Genomic DNA, 20233 nt, shown 5'->3' on the forward strand with positions numbered 1-20233 from the left:
AACTCGACTGTAAGGCTGGCGGGAGCCCGTCGCCTTGAGGGGACGCTTGCCATGCTGGCGGCCCCGGCAGCTCCGCCGCTTGCCCGGTGCCCCCGAGCGTCGCCCGGCGGCCGGGAGGCGTGTCCCCGCCAGATGGGCCCTACCCTGAACGGCGCTGGCCGAGCGTCGGCGGAGACGGCGCCGGCCGCCTCCCGTGCAGGGAAGGCCTGAGTTACGCTTGCAGGTAGAGCCTCCTAGGCTGTCGTGACGTGACATGACATGAGCATTCGTTACCAAAAACATTTTTAACCGTGTGATGGAGGAGAGTGAATGCTACTCTTCTGCTTTGGTAAACGTTCCTTGAAAGAGTTTCATTATTTTTTTCTTACTTTACCAGTTGTTGTCCTGATCGTTTGTTTTCTTTTTTCCCCTAGAAGGAAAGAACACAGAATTTCCTACTTAGGCGTTATGATGTGATTTGTTCCTTTATTTCAGTAAGCTGCAATGTCATGATGGCATTTTCAGGCTGACCAATTTTACCATCAGAACTACTGAAAGATAAATAGGAAGAAGTTCTGTCATGGCTTTTCCAGCCTTTTTGCTGTTTCAATAGTACTTCTACCATGACTTTCTCCTGTGTTGTCAAATGCTGAATAACTTTAGTGAGTTTCCGTGTGCTGTTCTAGTATATTTAAGTATCTTAAAAGAGAACACATACAACTGTGTGCTTTAGATAAAGCTCTAAATATACCTCCTGTCACTGAGGAATGGATCTTACTCGGTGAAAGGAAGACAGATGACTAGGTAATTTGTGAGGATTTTTTAAATTTATATAATAGTTTTATAATCCATATACCGAAATAACACATTGTTGAGCAGTTGCTCTTCACCCATTTTAAGAGTACATATCATGCTTTTAGACTGTCATTCTGTCATACAGACTAAAACATCCATGTCATCATAACTGTTGCATTTGTTTTCTTTATACTAATAAAAGACTCATGTTAATAGTACATTCACAGAAGTTTACATCATGAAGAACTATTTACACCATGTAATAGTAATTGTTTTATTTAGCATCTAAAATAAATAGTACATTCTGCATGTTTTAACCATGTTTTTCTTTTGCAGAAATACAGGAAAAGTGAATTTATGGAATAAAATTCTTTGCATCTGTCCAAGGAAGCAGAATTGGGTCTGTTTTGAAGGTGCCAAGTTGTACATAATATGCCAGTGCTATTGGTATATACAGAGGTCTTCACCACACAGGATATAGAAATAACAGTAGTGTTGCAGTCTGCAGAGACTCTGCAATTGAAAGGTGATGGTTTCTGTCTAGTTTGGAAGTAATGATATCTTAAGGTATTTGCCCATACCTGGGAGCTCATTTAGTAAATGTAGCCTGAGTAATAAACATACTGTGTTTTGACAGTAATGCTACTGATGCAGTTTTAGGATTACCCTGTGTGGGATTTTGTTCTTGTCATTGTGAACGGTCAGCAGTTTGAGTTTATTGCTTAGCTAGAATGACAGAAAACAAATGGGCATACTGTCCAAAAGCAGAGGGGTTTTTTAATTAGTCATATCAACCATTTTTTTCCTAAATAGTTATTTACAGGAAAGAACTAAATTTGCTTAATCCTTGAAATTTACTGGTCTTCACGTATTACATGAAGGGAGCTTAAGGATGTTTTTTATCTAGTAATTAAGCAGTATCTTGCAGTCCTTTTTTATGTAATTTGTTTTAACGATTTTTTTTTTTTTTCAACTGTGGATCAATAAAAGTTTTGGCTGTCATCTGTTTATTCTTGTAAAAATCACACTATGAGAAGACAACTACTTTTTTTAAAAAAAAAACAACCTTGTTTTTTTTCTCTTGTGATAAGCAAATGCTATGCTTTGGATCTTCACTATCCTGCGTGTTTAGAATTAAGATGCAATTTTGGAGACATTTAGCAGTTACAGAACATCTGCAGTTTTGAAGACATGGTTCTGAGGGATAGAGGAAAGTGCAGAATGATACTTGCTCTAAGTCTATGAGTTGAGGCATTCATCTGTAACCAGAGAAACTTCTGTCCAATTATGGATGTCAGATGTTTCCATATATTGGATGTTGAAATAATGTGCCATATTTAAGAAAATTGCTCCCATTTTTTTTATTAGTCTACTTTGTGTGGGAATTCCACTAGTAATGCATATTATTTTTATAATACTACAGTACATGTTACATCATATATTTTGAGTATAAATTTAGTTCATCCTTGCAGCTGTTCCAATGCAGTGGGGAAGCTGAGAGATGAAGTGAGGGCCTTTGGTTCTCTGGGCCATAAGAGTCTAAGGCACGGGCCAGCGTCCTGTGGCTTTGGGTTCTGCTAGGTGATCGGGTAGGAAGCCTTCTGGCAAGGCTTGGCCTTTGAGGGGGATTGCTGGCTTGTTACTTGTGTCTGGAGGGAACTAGTTTCCCTCTCAAGGAGGATGAGATGGGAGAGGAGAGACTCTTGTGCTCCTGAGGGGTCAGCTGCTTACCTCTCCTGTCCCAGGGTGATGATGATGATGGCCTGCATCCAGGGCCTGTCACTTAAAGCCATTGGGCTCTTCTGGTTCAAATCACGTGATTTATTGTACGTGCTCTGGCCCAAGTGAGGTTTCTTCAGGGCTGGTACTTTGCTGGCCTGCTGTGAGCTCAGCTGAAAGGCCTGTTATCCAGGAGGGTTTTAACTGAGCTGCATTATCTGTGGATAATGGTTGGCTATGTTGAGCTTTAGAATCTGGGGATAGGTTTACCCATTAGAAAAAAATAAATATATATATGCACCTTTATTTTTCCAAATGCATCCTATTTGTCTTTCTGTGTACATTGTTTTTGATGTAGATTCTTCAGAACTGGGTTTATTTATGTCTCTCAGCTTGGAAAGTAAAAGTATATTGTGCCTACTGTCAAAACTAAATAAATGCAAGATGAACTTATGCTTGAATTTGGTTTTGTGAGTTTATGCTTGAACACTAATCTATGCCTTTATCCCCTTTATTCTGGTATAAATTAACTGTGTGTACTATACAAGATACATGTTCCATAAAAGGACAGAAGAGTTACTAAGGATTTGCCCCAAACTGTATTTTGAGATGATGGAATACAGTCTGTTGACATCTTTTGAGAAGGGGAAAAAATATATATAACAAGTATAAGCTTATATTCTAGATGTTGATCCATTTTCACATAACCATTAGTTTGTAGGTGGTGCTTGCTTGAAGCTTGACAGGTGCAGCATTGCCAGTTAAAGCTGAAAAGCATGATTAACCTACATTCTAGTAATTTGTACAGGTGAGCAGAGCCTTATTCCTTCCAAGAAAACCATCTCTAGTTTTGGGAGGGGGGAGGAGAGAAAAGGGGGTGTCTTTGCATTTGCGTGCTGCTGAGGGGTCAGATGCTTACCTCTGCTGTCCCAGGGTGATCATGATGCCGGCCTGCATGTTCTCTATGGTTTCTTAGGGGCTCCAAACAAACAACACAACACAGTTTGATTTAGAAGTGCTCAGGCTACCCAACCTGTGGCTTATGTTGGCCTTCCAACATTTCCAGTTCATGCTCCCGTGAGCTTGTTAGTTACAGATTAAGCCATCTGTTGGACAACGTACACTTCTGATAGTTCAAACTGTCTGGTACATTTAAGGAGTAATAAAGTTTTTCATAATTTTGTAATATAATTAATGAAAATGTCAAGTAAAATTTGATCATAGCTTTCAAGCGTCAAGCTGATTGGCTGAAAACTTTGGTGATAGTAAGGCACATTACAATTTCATTTTTAAAGTGGCAGTGTGTTGAAACCTAAATCAGTTTCACTTCTTGGCTTCAACTCCGTGGAACAAAATGGGTATAATTTCTTATTTTAAAGGGGGGGATTTTTTTAAAGGGTGTATGGGAAGTTAATACCTAGTCGCCATTTGTCTTGCAAAGACTGTAACAGTAGAAAATATTTGGGGCTAAACCATAGCAGGATAAAGCAAAGTAAAAATTTTTTGAGGCTGTTCTAGAGAGGTAAAGTTGGATGCAACTTTTTTCTGTAACTTAAATGCATCTCATTTCTTTCTTTCGCAAAGCTAATCTACAGATCCACAAATTCAGTAACAGCTCTATTAAAAGAGAGGATAGCATTCCTTCATACCTCTCTTAATGCAGATATTTTATGCAGTGGTGTTCCCACTGGGTGTCGCCGTTTCACCTGTGTATAGTCGTCACTGCCTAGTTCCTTCCAGCTGCTTCCACGTTTCATGAGTATTTAGTGTAATCTCTTCTGCTTTTGAAAATAATCCAGGGCTTTACTTGCTTCCTCTGTCCCAGTCTTGTTTTGAAGTTGGTAGTGACTAGGAAGGAACATAAAGCACAACTGGAGGTTGATAGTTGAATAATTGTGCATAATATACATTTTGTTTGTGCAAGGCTGTTGCTTTCTGGACAATGCTAGATGCCTCGATACCTTTCAGATGTGAGGAAACTGTAAGTAAAAGTGGATAACTTTGAAATCTACAGCCCAATACCTCTTTAGTGAACAGAGAAGAACTTGTTTACAAAGTGCAATAGCTCCTGGTGTCTTGTTCTTCGACACCCTCAAGACATATACTTAGGGTGATTATGGTATGAATTGGTAACAAGTTTTTCATTACTTCCTATCTGTATGTCAGCATTAACCAGCTTATACTGACCAGACTACTGGAGATCAATAAAACAATGGTGAGTTGCCTGTGAAACTGCAAAAATAGAAGAATAAAAATAAGTATGTCCACATGCATTCCTCTGGATTTGGCAGGTAGGTGTCATTTCCTACCCACAGAGATAATCAGGGGCCAGCTCAGACTGCTGTGAGAGAGACTAATTAAAGCATTTGTGCTTATAATGGTAAAGTTACAATAATTACCGGGTTTATGCAAATTTATTTACTACTTTTCCAATTCCCCATGTCACTCCCTGCCCTCACTGTGGGTTGAGAATTTATTTTCAATGGTGAGAAGCACTATGAAGTAATAGGTTAAGTAATTGGGATGATCACAGAATTGCAGAACGGTTTGGGTTGGAAGGGACCTTAAAGATCCCCTAGTTCCAACCCCCCTGCCATGGGCAGGGACACCTCCCACTAGATCAGGTTGCTCAAAGCCCCGTCCAGCCTGGCCTGAACACTGCCAGGGAGGGGGCAGCCACAGCTTCTCTGGGCAACCTGTTCCAGTGCCTCAGCACCCTCACAGTAAAGAATTTCTTCTCTATACCTAATCTAAATCTACCCTCTTTCGGTTTAAAACTGTTACCCCTCATCCTATCACTACACTCCCTGATAGAGTCCCTCCCCATCTTTCCTGTAGCCCCCTTTAGGTACTAGAAGGCTGCTATAAGGTCTCCCCAGAGCCTTCTCCAGACTGAACAACCCCAACTCTCTCAGCCTGTCCTCATAGGGGAGGATACTTCAATTAAGATTTTGCCACGGTTACTGTTTTGATGTAGCTTGTTTCCTGCCTATAGTTCAGTAGTCTTTTCTGGTATGGTAGAAGGTAACAATCACTAATGTACAGTACAATGCCATAGAGAGTTTCAATGCAGTTAAGAAGACCTTATTGCATGGTACATTTCATTTCTATCATCCTTTATTCTATCATCTGCATTTCCTTTATTCTTATTTCCACCATCTGTCTAAGAAGAATCTCCTTTTTACATGAGTTGAATTCCCTTTTAGTTGCTTTTCTGTTGCTTCATCTACATCATTAGACTGGGCATTTGGTTAAAAACTCAATATGGTAGCAGCTCCCACTGAGAAACACCTGTGCCTAAGCAGACCTAGAGAGAGAAATAAAACACATCTTTTTGAAAGTTGTCTTTGAAAATTTTTATTTTCTCTTCTCTCATTAAAAAAAAAAGAAAAAAAGCCTTGTTGATTAACAGCATTATGTGCTGGGGAGGGCTTTCTTGTAAACCACTTAGTTCTAATTCTGGAATAATTAAAAAAAATCCATAAAAAGAATTCTCTTAGGACTAGACTAATAGACTAAAAAATCTCAAAATCAACCTGGATTTTAATAGATTTAAAACTTGTTTCCTTGGTGTTATATATATATATATATATATATATAAGAAAGTCTGCTTTAACTCTGGTAGAAAATAAGTGTGTGGTATATGATACAAATGGTCTTTTGCTTTTTGGATATCTCTTTTGGGCTGAAAAATCCAAGGAATTATTTCTGAAAATCAAACCAGTTGTGAAAAAGGACTTAATGAAGTAGGTGTGGCAAATTAACAATTTTGTCTTATATAAGGTATTTAAATAATACCATAAATTCATTACTGTTTTCAGAATCTAAAGGGAAGATGGTTTATTGACAGCAGAAAAAGCAATAAAAAGCAAGTTGTATTTTTATTAAGCATACGAGTAGTACATGACATACAGAATTCAGATGTGTTATTTGGCGCTATTTGTCAGAGGTGTAAAAACAGAGGGCAGCTATTCAGGGGCTTTGCTGAGAGTTCAGGAAGTTGGGACTCAGGTCTAAGAACCTGTGGCAGACTCAAGCTGCCAAAATACCTGACCTCGCTCAGTTCCAGTAAGGAGGATTCAGCCTTCCTTACTTCTGGGGTTTTTTTTAACAAATCTATCGCAATTTAGCCTTGGTGGATTTGAAACAGATCCTATTTCAAGACATCAGAGATTGAATTTTGTTCAGACAGTTAGGTAGCAGGGAGGCTTTCATGACAGAATCTTCTGTAAGTGTAAGTAAATTTGAGCACTGTCATTGTAGTGAAGGAAGTTCGATTAGAGTAATGTTTGATAATATCACAGCAGTAGGACGTTCAGATAACGGGATTGTGTCCAAAATAGGATTTGAGGTTTTTCTTCATGATAATGTTGGTATGAAAGGAAGTTAGCAAGTACTCCATCTTTTAAATCCTTCATTTCAGAATTGTTTTTTCTCTGCATGTTTCCTTTAGTTCCTGTTGTTCTATTACTGTTGTTTTAAAAATCTTCTATTCCTCAACCCCCTTCTCGTTCCTCAGTCCCCAGAATGTTGATAGTGCTTATGTTATTAAACTCTTCCAGGGGAAAATTCGAAGCATGAACTCAAGATGTTAATATACCTTGTTAAAGGACATCGTTTAATATTGCAAATGTATTTACTTATAATATTTAGGCATACCTAAAATCTTGACTTGACATGTAAAGCCTGCTGGTTCATGCAAAATTTATGACAGAGATTAAAAAAGTAAGTCTTTGCTCTTAGTGATCTGTAAGTAGATGATATGAAAATTTTCTGGCTGCTTGCTGCTTGGATTTGTTGCCATTGAAGCTAATGTGCATGTCTAAGGACATGTAAGTAGCCCTGTGGTTTTTCAAAGGTAGCAGTGAACTGAGAAACAACGCTGATCTTGCTGGAGTTTGGAGGTTTGGAAGTCGCATGCCTGTGGCATAGGGTCTGGCTCAGGCAGGGATGAGATACACAGTACCTATACAGCTGCTGCTGTGCCCTAGAGTTTCTGCATACCTTCCCTCACACAGGAGAAAACAGAAAAAAATTAAAACTTCCAGCAAGGTATACAATAAACTGGTAGCTGGGAGAGCTGTGGCTGAGCAGTACACTGAGTGGCTTTGCTGCAAAGAGCTCTGTGGAGACAGTAGAAGAGGCAATCTTATTTTTTTTGTTCATTCAATTAATTCATTTTTTTATTCACCACACTCAGTGGTGCTGACAAATTTCATTGACCCAGATTTTGCTTATTATCTTTTAAGATCAAGCTCATAATTTCACCAGTGTGAGTCTTCCAGAACATTATGCAATCTGTGTGCAGTTGTCCTCTGTGTCCAGTCTTTGTTGTTCGCAGACTGTTGTGTTAGACTTTTTTCAACTCTTCAGTACAGCTGTAATAAAATAGCAACTGAAGGTTTTTCTTTGTATTCTGTTACTGTATGTGATTAGATCAAATTTCAGTAGATCCTCTTCTGGTTTCTTCTTATCTTCTTCCAGTCCTAGATCTTTGGACATCTTTTTCTTACTTACTGTAGTTTCATCTGTTTTTCGGGGTTTTTTTGTTCTTGTCTCCACCTTTTGCCAGTGCCGTTTTTCAGTTACATGGACATCTTTGGTTTTAATCTTTTGGTTGCTTGGTTGTAGCCAGCTTCCTTCATATGCCACTTTGATAGTCCTTTATATGCATTAAACCAGGAGCCATATGTGCAGCCATGCAGATTCTGAAAGAGCCCTCTGTGAGGCTTGAGCTGTAAGCGGGGCTGCTGGGTGCTTTGTTCTCCATCAGTCCCCTGCCTACATCAGTGGATTTCACTTCCCAACCATCTGCAGTAGAGAGAGCGCAACAGGTGGGTTGCAAAAGAAGTGAGAAACTTTGTAATTTAATGCCTAGAAACTTAATATTTCTTCTAGAATTTTTTCTGTGAAGACTCACAAACAAAGAATTTAAATAAAATCATTCCGGACCTTACTGAAGGAAAGAGTGTGCTACCCTATCAGTTGAACTAGGACCTGTATCTTCTAATAAACTCTTCCAAATTCCTTTTGTTCTCTAACTAGGAAAGACCACATGATCAATTAACAGGAGAATCAGTACTGTTCAGATATTTAACTTACCCTTTTTTATAGTTGAATTTTACATGTTTTCAGATGATTATGTATTTGCCTCCCAAAAATAAATAATAAAACCAATGTTTTGCCACTTGGAACAGTGTAAATAAAAACAAGCTGAAGAAAAATACTAATTTAGAAGTGGTTTGGGCTGTAAAAACATGTGTTTCCTGTTGTGTATTGCCCTTTCTGAAAAGCTGTTTGTGCTTGTTTTCTTTTCTGTAAAGATGAACAGGTGAATGGAAGATTTGATTTTCTTTACTGTTGGCTCTAGGAACAGAACAGTTGACATGTTGTTAAAATTCCCTTAAGTCTTTGAGGCTGCACAATGTTTTCTTGACTATAAAAAAAATTAAAATTTCACCCAAATAACTGATCAGTTCATATTAAAAGTACCAGGAAGCCTACACAGTGATCTGGTTCTGTGTGCTGTGAGTAACACGTGAGTTGTGAGACTGGAGCTCTTGTTGTCTCGCAAGCGCTGGTGAGGAGCCTCACATTTGCTGTGCTTGAGCAGGGTCTTTAAATAGGAGTTCTGGTGAATTCCCACTCTGGAGACCGGTGGAGTCATGGGAGTTTAGTCAAAGTATCCTCAAGTCTTTGTACAAGTTTTGGGTAAGCTTGGGGAGACTGGTCATTGTAAGGGGACAGACGTATTTACATGAACAATTTATGCACCAAAGGGTTGAGTGTGAGCTCCCCTAAGGATTCTGCAGTACACCCTCATGCTCAGCACTGCACGTTTCAAGCTGTTGCCTTCCTAATGGAGTGAAGTCTAGAGCACCCAGCTTGTAAAAGGGATGCAAAGTCCTCCGGCCATTCAATCTCTGCATGAGTGATATGTACCTGGGACTGGCCACTGGTGCACAGTTAGTTGTTGATAAAGATGTAATGTGCACTTGTGGTCCTGGAGGCCTGTTGGACTGCAGGAAATTAAACCCTGGACCTTCTCTGTGCCATGCCAGACAGTGATGTAGAGGTACCCTGACAGACATGGCTGCCCAGCACAATAGTGCCTACCCTGCTTGTTGGTGGGGCCTTTCCAAGCTTCAGGTATGGAAACTAAACTTCAGCACTAGGCCTTCAGTTTTGGTAACTTACTTTATGAAATGCTTTGAGCATTTGAGAAGTGAGCAATAAAGCTGAGCTTAGTTTCTGTGGGGAAAGGCTGCTGCATCTAAATTCCTAGTGAAGTCACTTCGAAAATCTAAAGGTGCGGTGGCCTTGCAGATAAAGCAGATAATGGTGACCTGTGGGACAGGAGAAACTTAAGGTTAAGTGGAGTAGGAAGTTGGTTTGGGTACGAGTGGCTTCAGACATGAACAGGCATGTTCAGACTCTGCATACAGGCAATTCTGTATACAGTGGCCACTATCTTTTATCGCTGGTGCCTGAGCAGAAGGTAAGAAATTATAAAAGGCAGCAACGCATTTCTGATGCACTGAGAAGAGTCAGATTCCTCTGAGCTTGGTCCCACTGCCTTCATCACACACTGTTTCCTCCCAAACTATCCAACCACACTGACAGCCCTGGACTAGAGAGTGAGCGAGGAAGTGTTGGTCTTTGACCTGTGGTGCTGCCTGGAGCTAACACCCTGCCCAACTCACTGTTCTGGGCATGGGGAAGTCCCCATGCTCCAGGGATCCAAATCCAGAAAGGACTTTGCTTGGCCTGTTGTGGTGAGGGAGGGGAGAGTAAATGTTTCACTTAGGTTTTTATCCTGCCTCTGAAATCTATTTTGTTCTTGCCATGAGCTCTTCCAGTGCTTGTGAGAAGTCTCAGGCTGGCTTGTCTGAGTCTGATGGAGTCGTGTAACTCTACCACAGATGAGGTGCAAGGAGTCTGCTCCATCAGCAGAGCTCAAGGGGCTAAGATGAGACTAATGCATTTTTTGCCTTGGATGTACCTCATACCATGAGGTTGATGCACCTTGCTTCAGACAGAGGAAACTCACAAGGAAAGGTTCAAAGATAGGGGTGGAAAAGGAGGGATCTGAGGGTTATCCAGCTAATGATTTCTGCTCGTCACCCAAGCTGTGACCATTTTTCTAGCAGAACATTTAAGTGTTGCTACTTGTTTTCTTTTTAAAACATGGTTTATGATCAGTTACCTTGAATGAAAGCTGGTTTCATTGGCTGAAGGTAAAAGTTAAGAGAATTCAATCTTTACCCCTTTAATAGTAGCTCCAAATTATCGATGAGTCCTCCATTACTCTTCCAAACTTGTCACCTGACTCTACTGAAACTTTCCTTGTATTGTTATATTATGGTATCCAAAATACTATGGTTTTCCTATGACAAACTGTGCTAGCAGGAGCATGATGTGAACTGATACAACAATTTTCTCTTTTTTTGAAACTTAAGTGCATCTTGTGCTGCAAACTGTAGTGAGAAGCACTTGTGTATCATTTGGATATTACCTGAGTAGTGAGATCCTGATCATGTGTTGCAATTGCCTTCTTTGATAACTCTTGCAAGGGGAATAGAGAATCGACTCCCTGAACACAGTTCAGTGTGATCATACTGTTATCTAAGTTAGTATTTTTTAGAGATGGTAGCACTCTCCCCTTCCTGTCTGAAATTGTATCACTCTATTTTCTGAATATATATTCAACAAATACATGAATATATATATGACATGTAAATATATTTTTTGAATGTATACTCATTTACATTCTGTTGCACACACATTGCATTTCAATAAGAGGGTAGTTAATTCATAGATCAGTATATAATGTAAAAAGTAGTAAAGAATTAGGCAATTCTCATGAAAAAAATGTTACAAATGCAAGCTGTTATTGTTTACCTAAGTATTACAGTCAAAACTGAAAGTAGCTTTTGAGATTCCTCTTTGACTGTAGGCCACAGCAGGAAGGTGAGGTTGAGTGATGCAGAAAAATCAACAGTGACAAATAATAATTAGAGAAGGAAGCTTTTCAGAAGAGATTTGAGAAAACCTGCATGAGGGAACAAATGAAACCAACATCTTGTGGCTATTTACATTCGGCTCTGCTTTTATGTGTGTTGTAGGCTAGCTAAGGGAATGAATGATGGTGAAGGTGAAAAGATTACAAGGCAAGGAAGTTACTGCCCTTTAAGAAGGCAGATGATAAAGAAGGAAGGAAAAAAGAGACAAGAAATAAAGGTGGAGAAGGAGGAGGGACAGTAAAACTGAAAATGACAGAAGAACATGCACCTCAAGCAGCAGCATTTGGAAATGGGACAGTAGGAAGCATGTGGTGCAATTGAGATGAAGACAAAGAAGAGTGAGGCTTTGTTGTCTTGTAGGACTGACTAGCACCTTGAGGAAAGAAGAAATTAAGCAGGAGGAAGAGATCATAGACGTCATTGCAAAAATTCATGCAGAAACCCTGGTGAGAGGGGAGGAACAGCTGTGAGAATGGAAGAGGCAGTCCTTGAGGGAGCCAGAATGGGTATAAGGGCACCTGCATACAAGTCAAAATAGGGCTGGGAGTAGCAAAAGAGCCAGAAATCCTGAGAACATGGTTCAAAACTGCCAGGATGCAGTGATGTCTGGCAGATCCCTGAGGATTGGGGGCTGCAGGGACACCTCATGGGGCTGGCAGCCAGTAGCAGGCTGCTGGGTGCACTGGGACAGCCCCAGGCATCGGGCACCTCCCTGAGGACAAGGCTGAGGCTGGGATGGGACATCTGCCCATGGGCAGGGGTGGGGATCAGACACAGCCTTGAGATGGCAGGACAGGGCCATGCTGGTGTGCATCACTAGGGACAGTTGTCAGAGAGTAAAATGGGGAAGGCAAGATGTGTTATTGGTGGTTGTAAAGATATTGCTGAATACATGATGTCAGTTAAGTTTCATAAACATCCATAGGTTTTGTTATGCTGTTGTATTTGTTGATGTATACTGCTGTCTTCAAGTATTGTTTAAAAGTGGTAAGAATGTGTAAACAATTAGAAATGTGAGATAAAAATATAGTGGTAAGGGATGTAGCTTCAGGAGCTATATACTGATCTCGCTCACCTTGCTTATCAAAAGCTGTTTCCTACCATTGCATATGATGCATAATAGTTCATCAATACAGGAAGAGAAAATAGTTTTCTGACTAGTATTTTCTTTTTCTTTTTGGTAAATACTAACATTTCACAGTTATAATAAAACGTGACACATCATCTGGAAATAAGGAGATTGTTTGAGCTTTAGTATTAAATGTTAACTTATTCTCTAATCATTGCATTAATACATCTTCCAGAATGCTCTTGCTCTAGCAAATTTCCATGAATGTGGTGCTTGGAAGCTGGTCATGCATTTATGTGCAGTGTGAAATTGAAGATACTCCTTTGGGCATAATTTTACTCAGAAATGTTCTAACATCATTAATAATGTATAAGTGTAACAGGTTTACATTAAAAGCAAGCCACAGACTGGGTCATTTCTAATCTGCACAATAATTCCTATGTGGCAATTAGTATTACAATACGTATGTAAAAATGGGAAGGGGGAGAATATACATGTACTGAATTTTTGAGACTAGATAACCTTTTGATTGATGACACGACTCAGTTCAATTCTGGTTGCCTACTCTGGCATGGTATTAAAATTGGTTTTCTGTACTAAAGCTCACATTATTGCTGTAAGAGAAGAAAAAGAGGTAATGGATATTAGATAGTGGAAAACTGTATGAAAAAATTCTTACTTTAGACAAAGCCATTTTAGGTAATTGTGATTGCCCACCGTTGCAGATGTGACTGTCTCTCTCTGGGTCGCTGTGGGCAACTTTTACCATGTATGAACAAACTCTGTAAGTGCGATGTGCATCTGGAGTACAAAGCGATTGTTTGTTGGTTAACAAACATAAAAGACAGGTAGGATGTAATGAACTCCTAGGCCAGGCATTGGTATGCATCCTGTCCCTGACAGGACACCTGAAGGGTCTTTGCTGGCCGAGCAGCTGTGAATGAGGTGGAGGAGGACCATCCTTCTCTGCTTCCTGAAACTGGTCTTCATTGCTACCAGGTTGCTGTGTGCCATCTGCTTGATTTTCCTCTTCAGGATTTGATGCCTTTCCACACTAGTGTTTTTCCTCTTGAACCCTTAAGGTGGTAACAAACCCAGTGTCACCCATCCTGCCTTTATTTGCAGTTTTACCTTTCTGATCTTGCACGGCTGTACTCTGTGCTTTCTGTGAGGTCTTTCTTGTAGCTTGGCAATTTCCTTAGAAGTCAGCCTGAGGCGAGGTGGGGGGGGGGGGGGGGGGGGGGTGGTGTCACACAGCAGAAGTGTTAAATGCTGGTCACATATTATCAGACATCAAATGAGGAACTTAAATTAATTATTCTTCAAATTTTAAGTGTCATGGTTGATGAATTCAGAGTCTTATGCAGCTTTAATATTTTTTTAAACAGTTTGCAAAAGTTTATTTTAATGCTGAACATTTGCTTTGTGGCAGTGCTTCTGTTCACAACTATTACAAGTGTTAGTAATGCCTTATGAGAAATGCAGTTTGAATAGGCAGTGAACACCACTTCTGGCCTTAAATAATCAGTTCAAATCTCCTGCAAATCTTTCGGAAGATTTTCCAAATACACAGCCTGCAATTGTCCTTTCTTCTGTTCTAGGTAATGGGCCCTGTCATGATCGAAGTTGTGTTTACAACCAGAGCAACATAGTAGATGGAGTTTACTGCCTCCCAATAGCACACTGGATTGAAATCTCTGGACATACTGATGAGATGAAACATACAACTGACTTCTATTTTAATATTGCAGGACATCAAGCTATCCATTATTCCAGGTAAAAGAAAAGTGCAGGGCTTGGCTGGTGTCAGGTGTTCAAACTGAAAATCTGTATCAACATAGTGTCAGCAAACTTTGAATGTGAAGCCGTGAATGGTAGTATGCATGTAACAGCAAAGTTTAACAAAGATTCAACACCCCGTTCCAATTAAATGTCACTTTTGACAATAAAAAGGAGAGATTCTGAGTTCAAGATACCTGCAGCCTGCACAGGTGTGTTAAGTTGCATTACATCTGAAAATGACTAGTAGTAATTTATGGATAAATTTATGAGGAATGGTCATTTTCAGATGCTTGTCCATATACTTGGGTAAATATGCATGTATGTTTGGAATTATTTTGCTTTCCTGGGACAGAAAAAGAACATCTCCTGGCAAAGAAAAGGAATATAATCCATCACCAGAACTTTAGGGCCTCACATTATGGCTCATATGTGGCAGCAACTGCCATTAATTACAACTGTTAAAGGTGACTTCTGCTTCTGTGCATGCATTAAAAAAAACCCCAAAACCTAAAACTTATACAAGTCTTAAAATGTTTGTACTTCCATGGTGTTCACTTGAGTTCACTTCACCAGTGAAGCACCCCGTCCTGAAGGAGACAGTAAAGCTTAAAGAGAAGAGGGCATCCACACTTTGGGGCTGCAGATAAAGCACAGGCTGTTATTTAGAGCAGCAGTCTTAGCACTGGTGGTTAACAAAGTGTCACTGAGGAATTTGGGACCATTTGTAACTTTTTCCCATCTCTGGTCATAGTTGTGGCAGCAAGTGTGTTGATTGATAATGCTTACATGAATACTGGCAACTGTGGTGTGCCACGTGCTGCTGATGCTGGTTACAGAGCAGTTAGTGATTCCAAAGGTATATGTATTTTTTTTAAGAGATCAAACCACCTCATACTTTCATTAGGTCTTAGCATTGCTTTGTGTGAATTTCTCCAGATTACTGTTTCAGCTACACCAACCTCACCATCTTGTCTCCTCGTTCTACTCTTTGTCTCCATCCTCCCACAGAGTGGGAAGCAGAATTGTCTTCTCATTAGAGTTGCAGTGTATGAGGGAAAAATCTCCCTCTCTCTATTGGTATCTCTCTCTCTCTCTATTCTTTTGGAATAGTATGGATTCATAAAAAACTTTTCACAGAGAGAGTGGTCAGACAGTGGAATAGGCTGCCCAGGGAGGTGGTGGAGTCACCATCCCTGGATGTGTTTAAGGGTTGTTTAGATGAGATGCTGGGGGATATGGTGTAGGGGAGAACTTTGTAGAGTAGGGCTGGTGGTTGGACTCAATCCCAAGGGACTTTTCCAACCAGAATGATTCTATGATAAGCACTGTTAGGCATATGTAAGTATTCATGTGGCTTGGTACCTTTTCCCTGAGACCCCCTCGAGCTATATAATACACCTGACAGACTATGCTGTTATCTGTATCTTAAGCATCCATTTCCAACAGCCTATCAGAGAAAAGATCTTGTTTATTACAAAGCACTGACTTGTCAATCCCAAATAATCTTTGCTTCGCAGAGGAAGTTTGTGAGAAAGAACAGCTGTCAGAAAGCAAATATCTAAGTACCAAAGGCTAACTTATCTTCCTTTCCAGAGGCAGCAGTGATCCATTTAATACTGCCTTATCTGCGTGACTGTGTTTCTAAGATTAGGTAAAAAGCTGCAGATTCCACTAAAGAATATTTGAAGAAAATTTTCTGACTTGTGTAGTCTTTTCAGATGAGGATCTTCTCCTCCATTCTCCTCTCACACACACACATACCTTCATTGCAAGGCAAGCTTATATGTACATCTTCAGTAATTCTTATCTCATTTCTTTGAACTATATTAATTGAGGATACTGCATAACAGTCCTGTTACATAATTATTTTAATACTTTGAAGACATGCAGCCTTAAATGACTTTAATTATTAACAGTTGGGGGCAGATTCACCATTCTGCTGGTTATAACAAAGCAGCCCAAAAATACTGGCTAATTAAGATTTTTTTTTTTTTCTGGCAGAACAGCTGAAGTGAGCTGATGAAAATGTGTGCATTTTTGTAATTGATTTGTTGATTAGAAGAGTACTATGGAGATTAATATCACCAAAAAAAAAAATAAAATCAAAACCCCCTCCCAAAACAGAAGCAAAGAGCCAATCCCTCGGCCTGTATGGTTAACAGCTCAGTGTATGATTGGATCATAGTTATCCAACTAAGGTTACTTTTTTCCATGCTGTAACAGAAGCAGCAGGGAAGCTTTATGAACACAAATTCTGAGCCCCGTCACCAGCTGTAGAATCTTTACAGAACTGTGGCAGCTTAAAAGAAGTGATTTATCAATTAAAACTTCTGATGTGAGCCCCTTCTCTATGTTGCTCCACTTAATAGGATTGCCATGTGCGAATTAGCTGGGCAGAAAGTTTTATCTATGTCAAAATGGCCTCCCACGTGAGTCTTTGGACTGGTTTTACTTGTCCTCTGTCTAGTCACAACAATTAGAAACAGTTGATCAGAGCTTCACTAGCACCTTCCTTCTTCATGAAGTATGCGCTTCAACTTTAAATGAGCTGCAGCAGGATGGGAAGAGCCTGCTTCCTGCTGTTGCCAAAGTCATTCTGAACAATGCTAAGGCTGACAGCAATGCTCTGGGGAATCAGATTTTTCTTATTCATTATAGATGTATTTGCTCATAAATCAGCGAATTTATATTTAAACATATTTAGAGAATGCAGTTTGTGTTGGTCATTCAGGTTGGAGAGTATACGATGGTTTTTTTTAAGCATAACAGGATTTGAATTAATTTTTTTAACGTGTGAAGTGGAACTTGCCTGCAGCTATGGGCTCATGACTGATACCTCCATGGCATTAGTGTTCACTTGTTTTGGACATGTAATGACACATCTCACCGAAATCTGATTCAGGAAAAAATAAGTCCTTTTCTCTTTTGTGTTAGGTATTACTGCAATAAGATGCCTTGAAATTGCAGGAGAGTTCACTTAGGACACCGTAATTTTCCAAAGCAAATTAGAGGTATTGTAATCTTTTCTGGGAAAAGATGACTTCAGAAAATTTGTAAATCTGGGGCATGTTAGCTCTGTTTCAGTTCCATCTGTGAAAGGTAGAACTTCCTAATTTGTAGGTGTTAGATACCTTATTATTTATATAAAAAATTCTGCAGTTCTCAGAAGAAAGGTATTGCATAAGAGCAAGAGAGGGAGTGACACCCGAAATTACAAAATCCTTAAATAATATGTTGGAGACAATGATGCTTGATGGTAGAATTAGGTGCTATGGGAATGAATATCTCCAAAGGGAAAATCCATCTAGTTACAGTTTTCTATTTTCAGACTAATTTTAGTTTCTCAGATCCACTCCTGATAAGTAGTGAGTTCCCATAGTTTTTGCCTACTCATTCAAATATGATGTATGACCACCACCTCTTTGGTTTTGGACATATATTTGATGCCATATATGGTGTCTGAGTTTTGATAATACATGTTCAAATTGACTGTCTTCATAATCGTAATTTTATTCATTGTGTGAGCTTTTTATGGATCATATCTCCTAAAGCTGATGAAGAAAAATATTTTTTACATGCTTTACATGCAATGGATTCTGTAAGTGAATTCCTCAGACAACAATGCTAGTTAATCTCTAACTAAAGTATTGTTACAACTGCTAAACATTTTAGAGGAAAATACACAATCAACTTTAAAAGAATGCAGTGGGGGAGTCACTACATGAGAGTAGCCATGGGTCCTGAAAACAATTTTTTAGGTACAGTTTTTATAGCAGCTTTTTTTGCGCTTAGGTATTAAGGCCATTAAATATTAATATTCAATGTTTATGGATTGGGTGGGATGCTCCTGTAACTGGATATAATCCAAGAAATTGTGAAGTTGACAAATACGTTGCTATCATCAGTGTTTATGTCCTGTTTTGTTCTTTAAGACAAAATAAAGCAAAAGATAAAAAGAGAATAAACCCTTGTGCTTAGAAATACTATTTTTGTTTGTTTCGTGTTGGTTGGAATTTAAACTTAATTTATGATGTAGTTTTTACAAATGCTTTGTAGATTGTTGGTAAAATGGTTTCCTTTGACACTGACATTGTAATGTAGGTTATAGTGTAAGCCAAGTGTTAAGTGGGGATGATCAGGAGAGTCACATAAAATATGCACTCCTGATGTGTGCTAAAATGTTAATGTAGATAGGTGAGTGGATGAGAAATGATGCAGGGCAAAATCCATATGCTTCTTGTTTGCCTTCTGGAGTCACTAAAGCAGTATTCTGCTGATAAGCACTGAGTTTCCTTTTGTCTATAGTAAGTGAAGAAAATGAGCACTTACTTCATTGACATGCATCTTTAATTGGGGTGGAAAACAAGGTGGTGGTTGAGTATATTTTTGCATTAGAATCACTGGAGAAGGGAAATAATGTAACTTCTGTTAACTTATTTGGGTCATACAAGGCAGATATTGCTATTTGAATGTTAGAACTCTGCCAGGATTGATGAATGTAAAGATAAATTTAAAAGACATCTGTGGTAGGACTCAGTTTGAGATTACGACAACTAAATTCATATGTCTGTATACAGCAGTTTAACTCACTGGTGACTAGATGTATACTTTAGAGTAAATTGAGAATTGAATTAGGCTCTGAAGTCCACTGATGATGCTGATGAGATCTCTACTGTTTTATAATGAGACATTAAACATCCTGTCTGGTTTCTTGAATGTCAATGTCTAGCGTTATTTCAGATGCTCTAGAATTTACTGTGTGGCTTCCAGCTGCTGCATGACAGGAACATGATTTCTTATAACTTGTTGGCCGTATCTGTGAGACCCATCTAGGTGTTCCAGATGCTATAGGATGTGTCAGATGGCAGTGGGAAGCTGTACTTAGGCAATGCATTGAGCATTGCTGTGCCTGAAGACACACAATTTTAGGTAACCCGGGCTAGGTGTGTTCATCTTGACCTTGTATTCCATCCCTAGCCTATATTAATGAATAATGTCCGTCTCAGTTCAATATGAAGTCAGAATTACCTTTGAATTATGCAACTGGAAAAAATACATGAGAGGGTGCTACAAACGAGATTACCATAATTAACATTAAAAGCTGAGAGCTAGCCGTCCTCTGTGCCTAAAGACTACTTGTGGTAACAGTATTAGAGAAAAGAATAAGAAATAATGAGCTCCAGAACAAAACTATTCGTTTGTATTCTAATAAAATAATCCTGATTAAAAATACAACATCAATTGGAATTTGGCCTTTGATTTCAATATTTGGGGCTCTAACTGTAGAGTTAGCTGGCCATTATATACATTAAATAATGGAAGTATTCTAAGCCACGTTTTGTGATATGTTTATCCCATAAACTAGGACATTCGATCACTCATTTGAATTTTGTTTTATTAGGTTGAGCTGTAGTCAAACTAGTCTAAATGAGATCCATTGTTTACTCACCAATGGGAATCATCTTTTATTAAAAAGTTTAAATATGAATTCTACTTTTTTGTTCCTTGTATACCTTCATTTTTTTTCTATATCACCCTCAACTGGGGCTGTGAAATGCTTTCACTAATCTCTGCTGTGAAGAAAATGGGTTTCAAATCCGTGTAACAAGCTAATTTTAAGCATTTTTTTTTATTTAAGTTATTGAAAATTAAGCTGGAGTGTGAGGAAATAGGAGGAAGAGTGAGAAGACAAATATATTATTATGAGGTCAGAATTTTATCCATTTTTAAAGTCCTTATTTGTTTACATTTATTTATCTCAGTATTGGGTAAGAAATGCATTTCTCTTCCACATTTGTTGGCTATCCAACTTTGGATGGCTGTCTTCTTTCATGAACTCCTGGCTCTGTGCCCCCCCCCCCCCCCC

At 39.1% G+C, this 20233-nt stretch overlaps 1 protein-coding gene across 1 annotated transcript in view; it reads left to right on the forward strand.

Annotated features, from left to right (window-relative positions):
* The first annotated feature begins 19 nt into the window (after nucleotides 1-19).
* EPM2A (EPM2A, laforin glucan phosphatase) overlaps nucleotides 20-20233 on the forward strand; it is a 42216-nt gene continuing 22002 nt past the window's right edge. The window contains exons 1-3 of the mRNA XM_026845142.1: nucleotides 20-783; nucleotides 1111-1300; nucleotides 14187-14361. Of these exons, the coding sequence (XP_026700943.1) occupies nucleotides 1207-1300; nucleotides 14187-14361 (269 nt within the window). The 5' untranslated portion in view covers nucleotides 20-783; nucleotides 1111-1206. The remainder of the gene's footprint in view (nucleotides 784-1110; nucleotides 1301-14186; nucleotides 14362-20233) is intronic.

Source organism: Athene cunicularia (assembly GCF_003259725.1).
Source record: "Athene cunicularia isolate RWA chromosome 3 unlocalized genomic scaffold, athCun1 chr3_part1, whole genome shotgun sequence".
Lineage (NCBI taxonomy): Eukaryota > Metazoa > Chordata > Aves > Strigiformes > Strigidae > Athene > Athene cunicularia.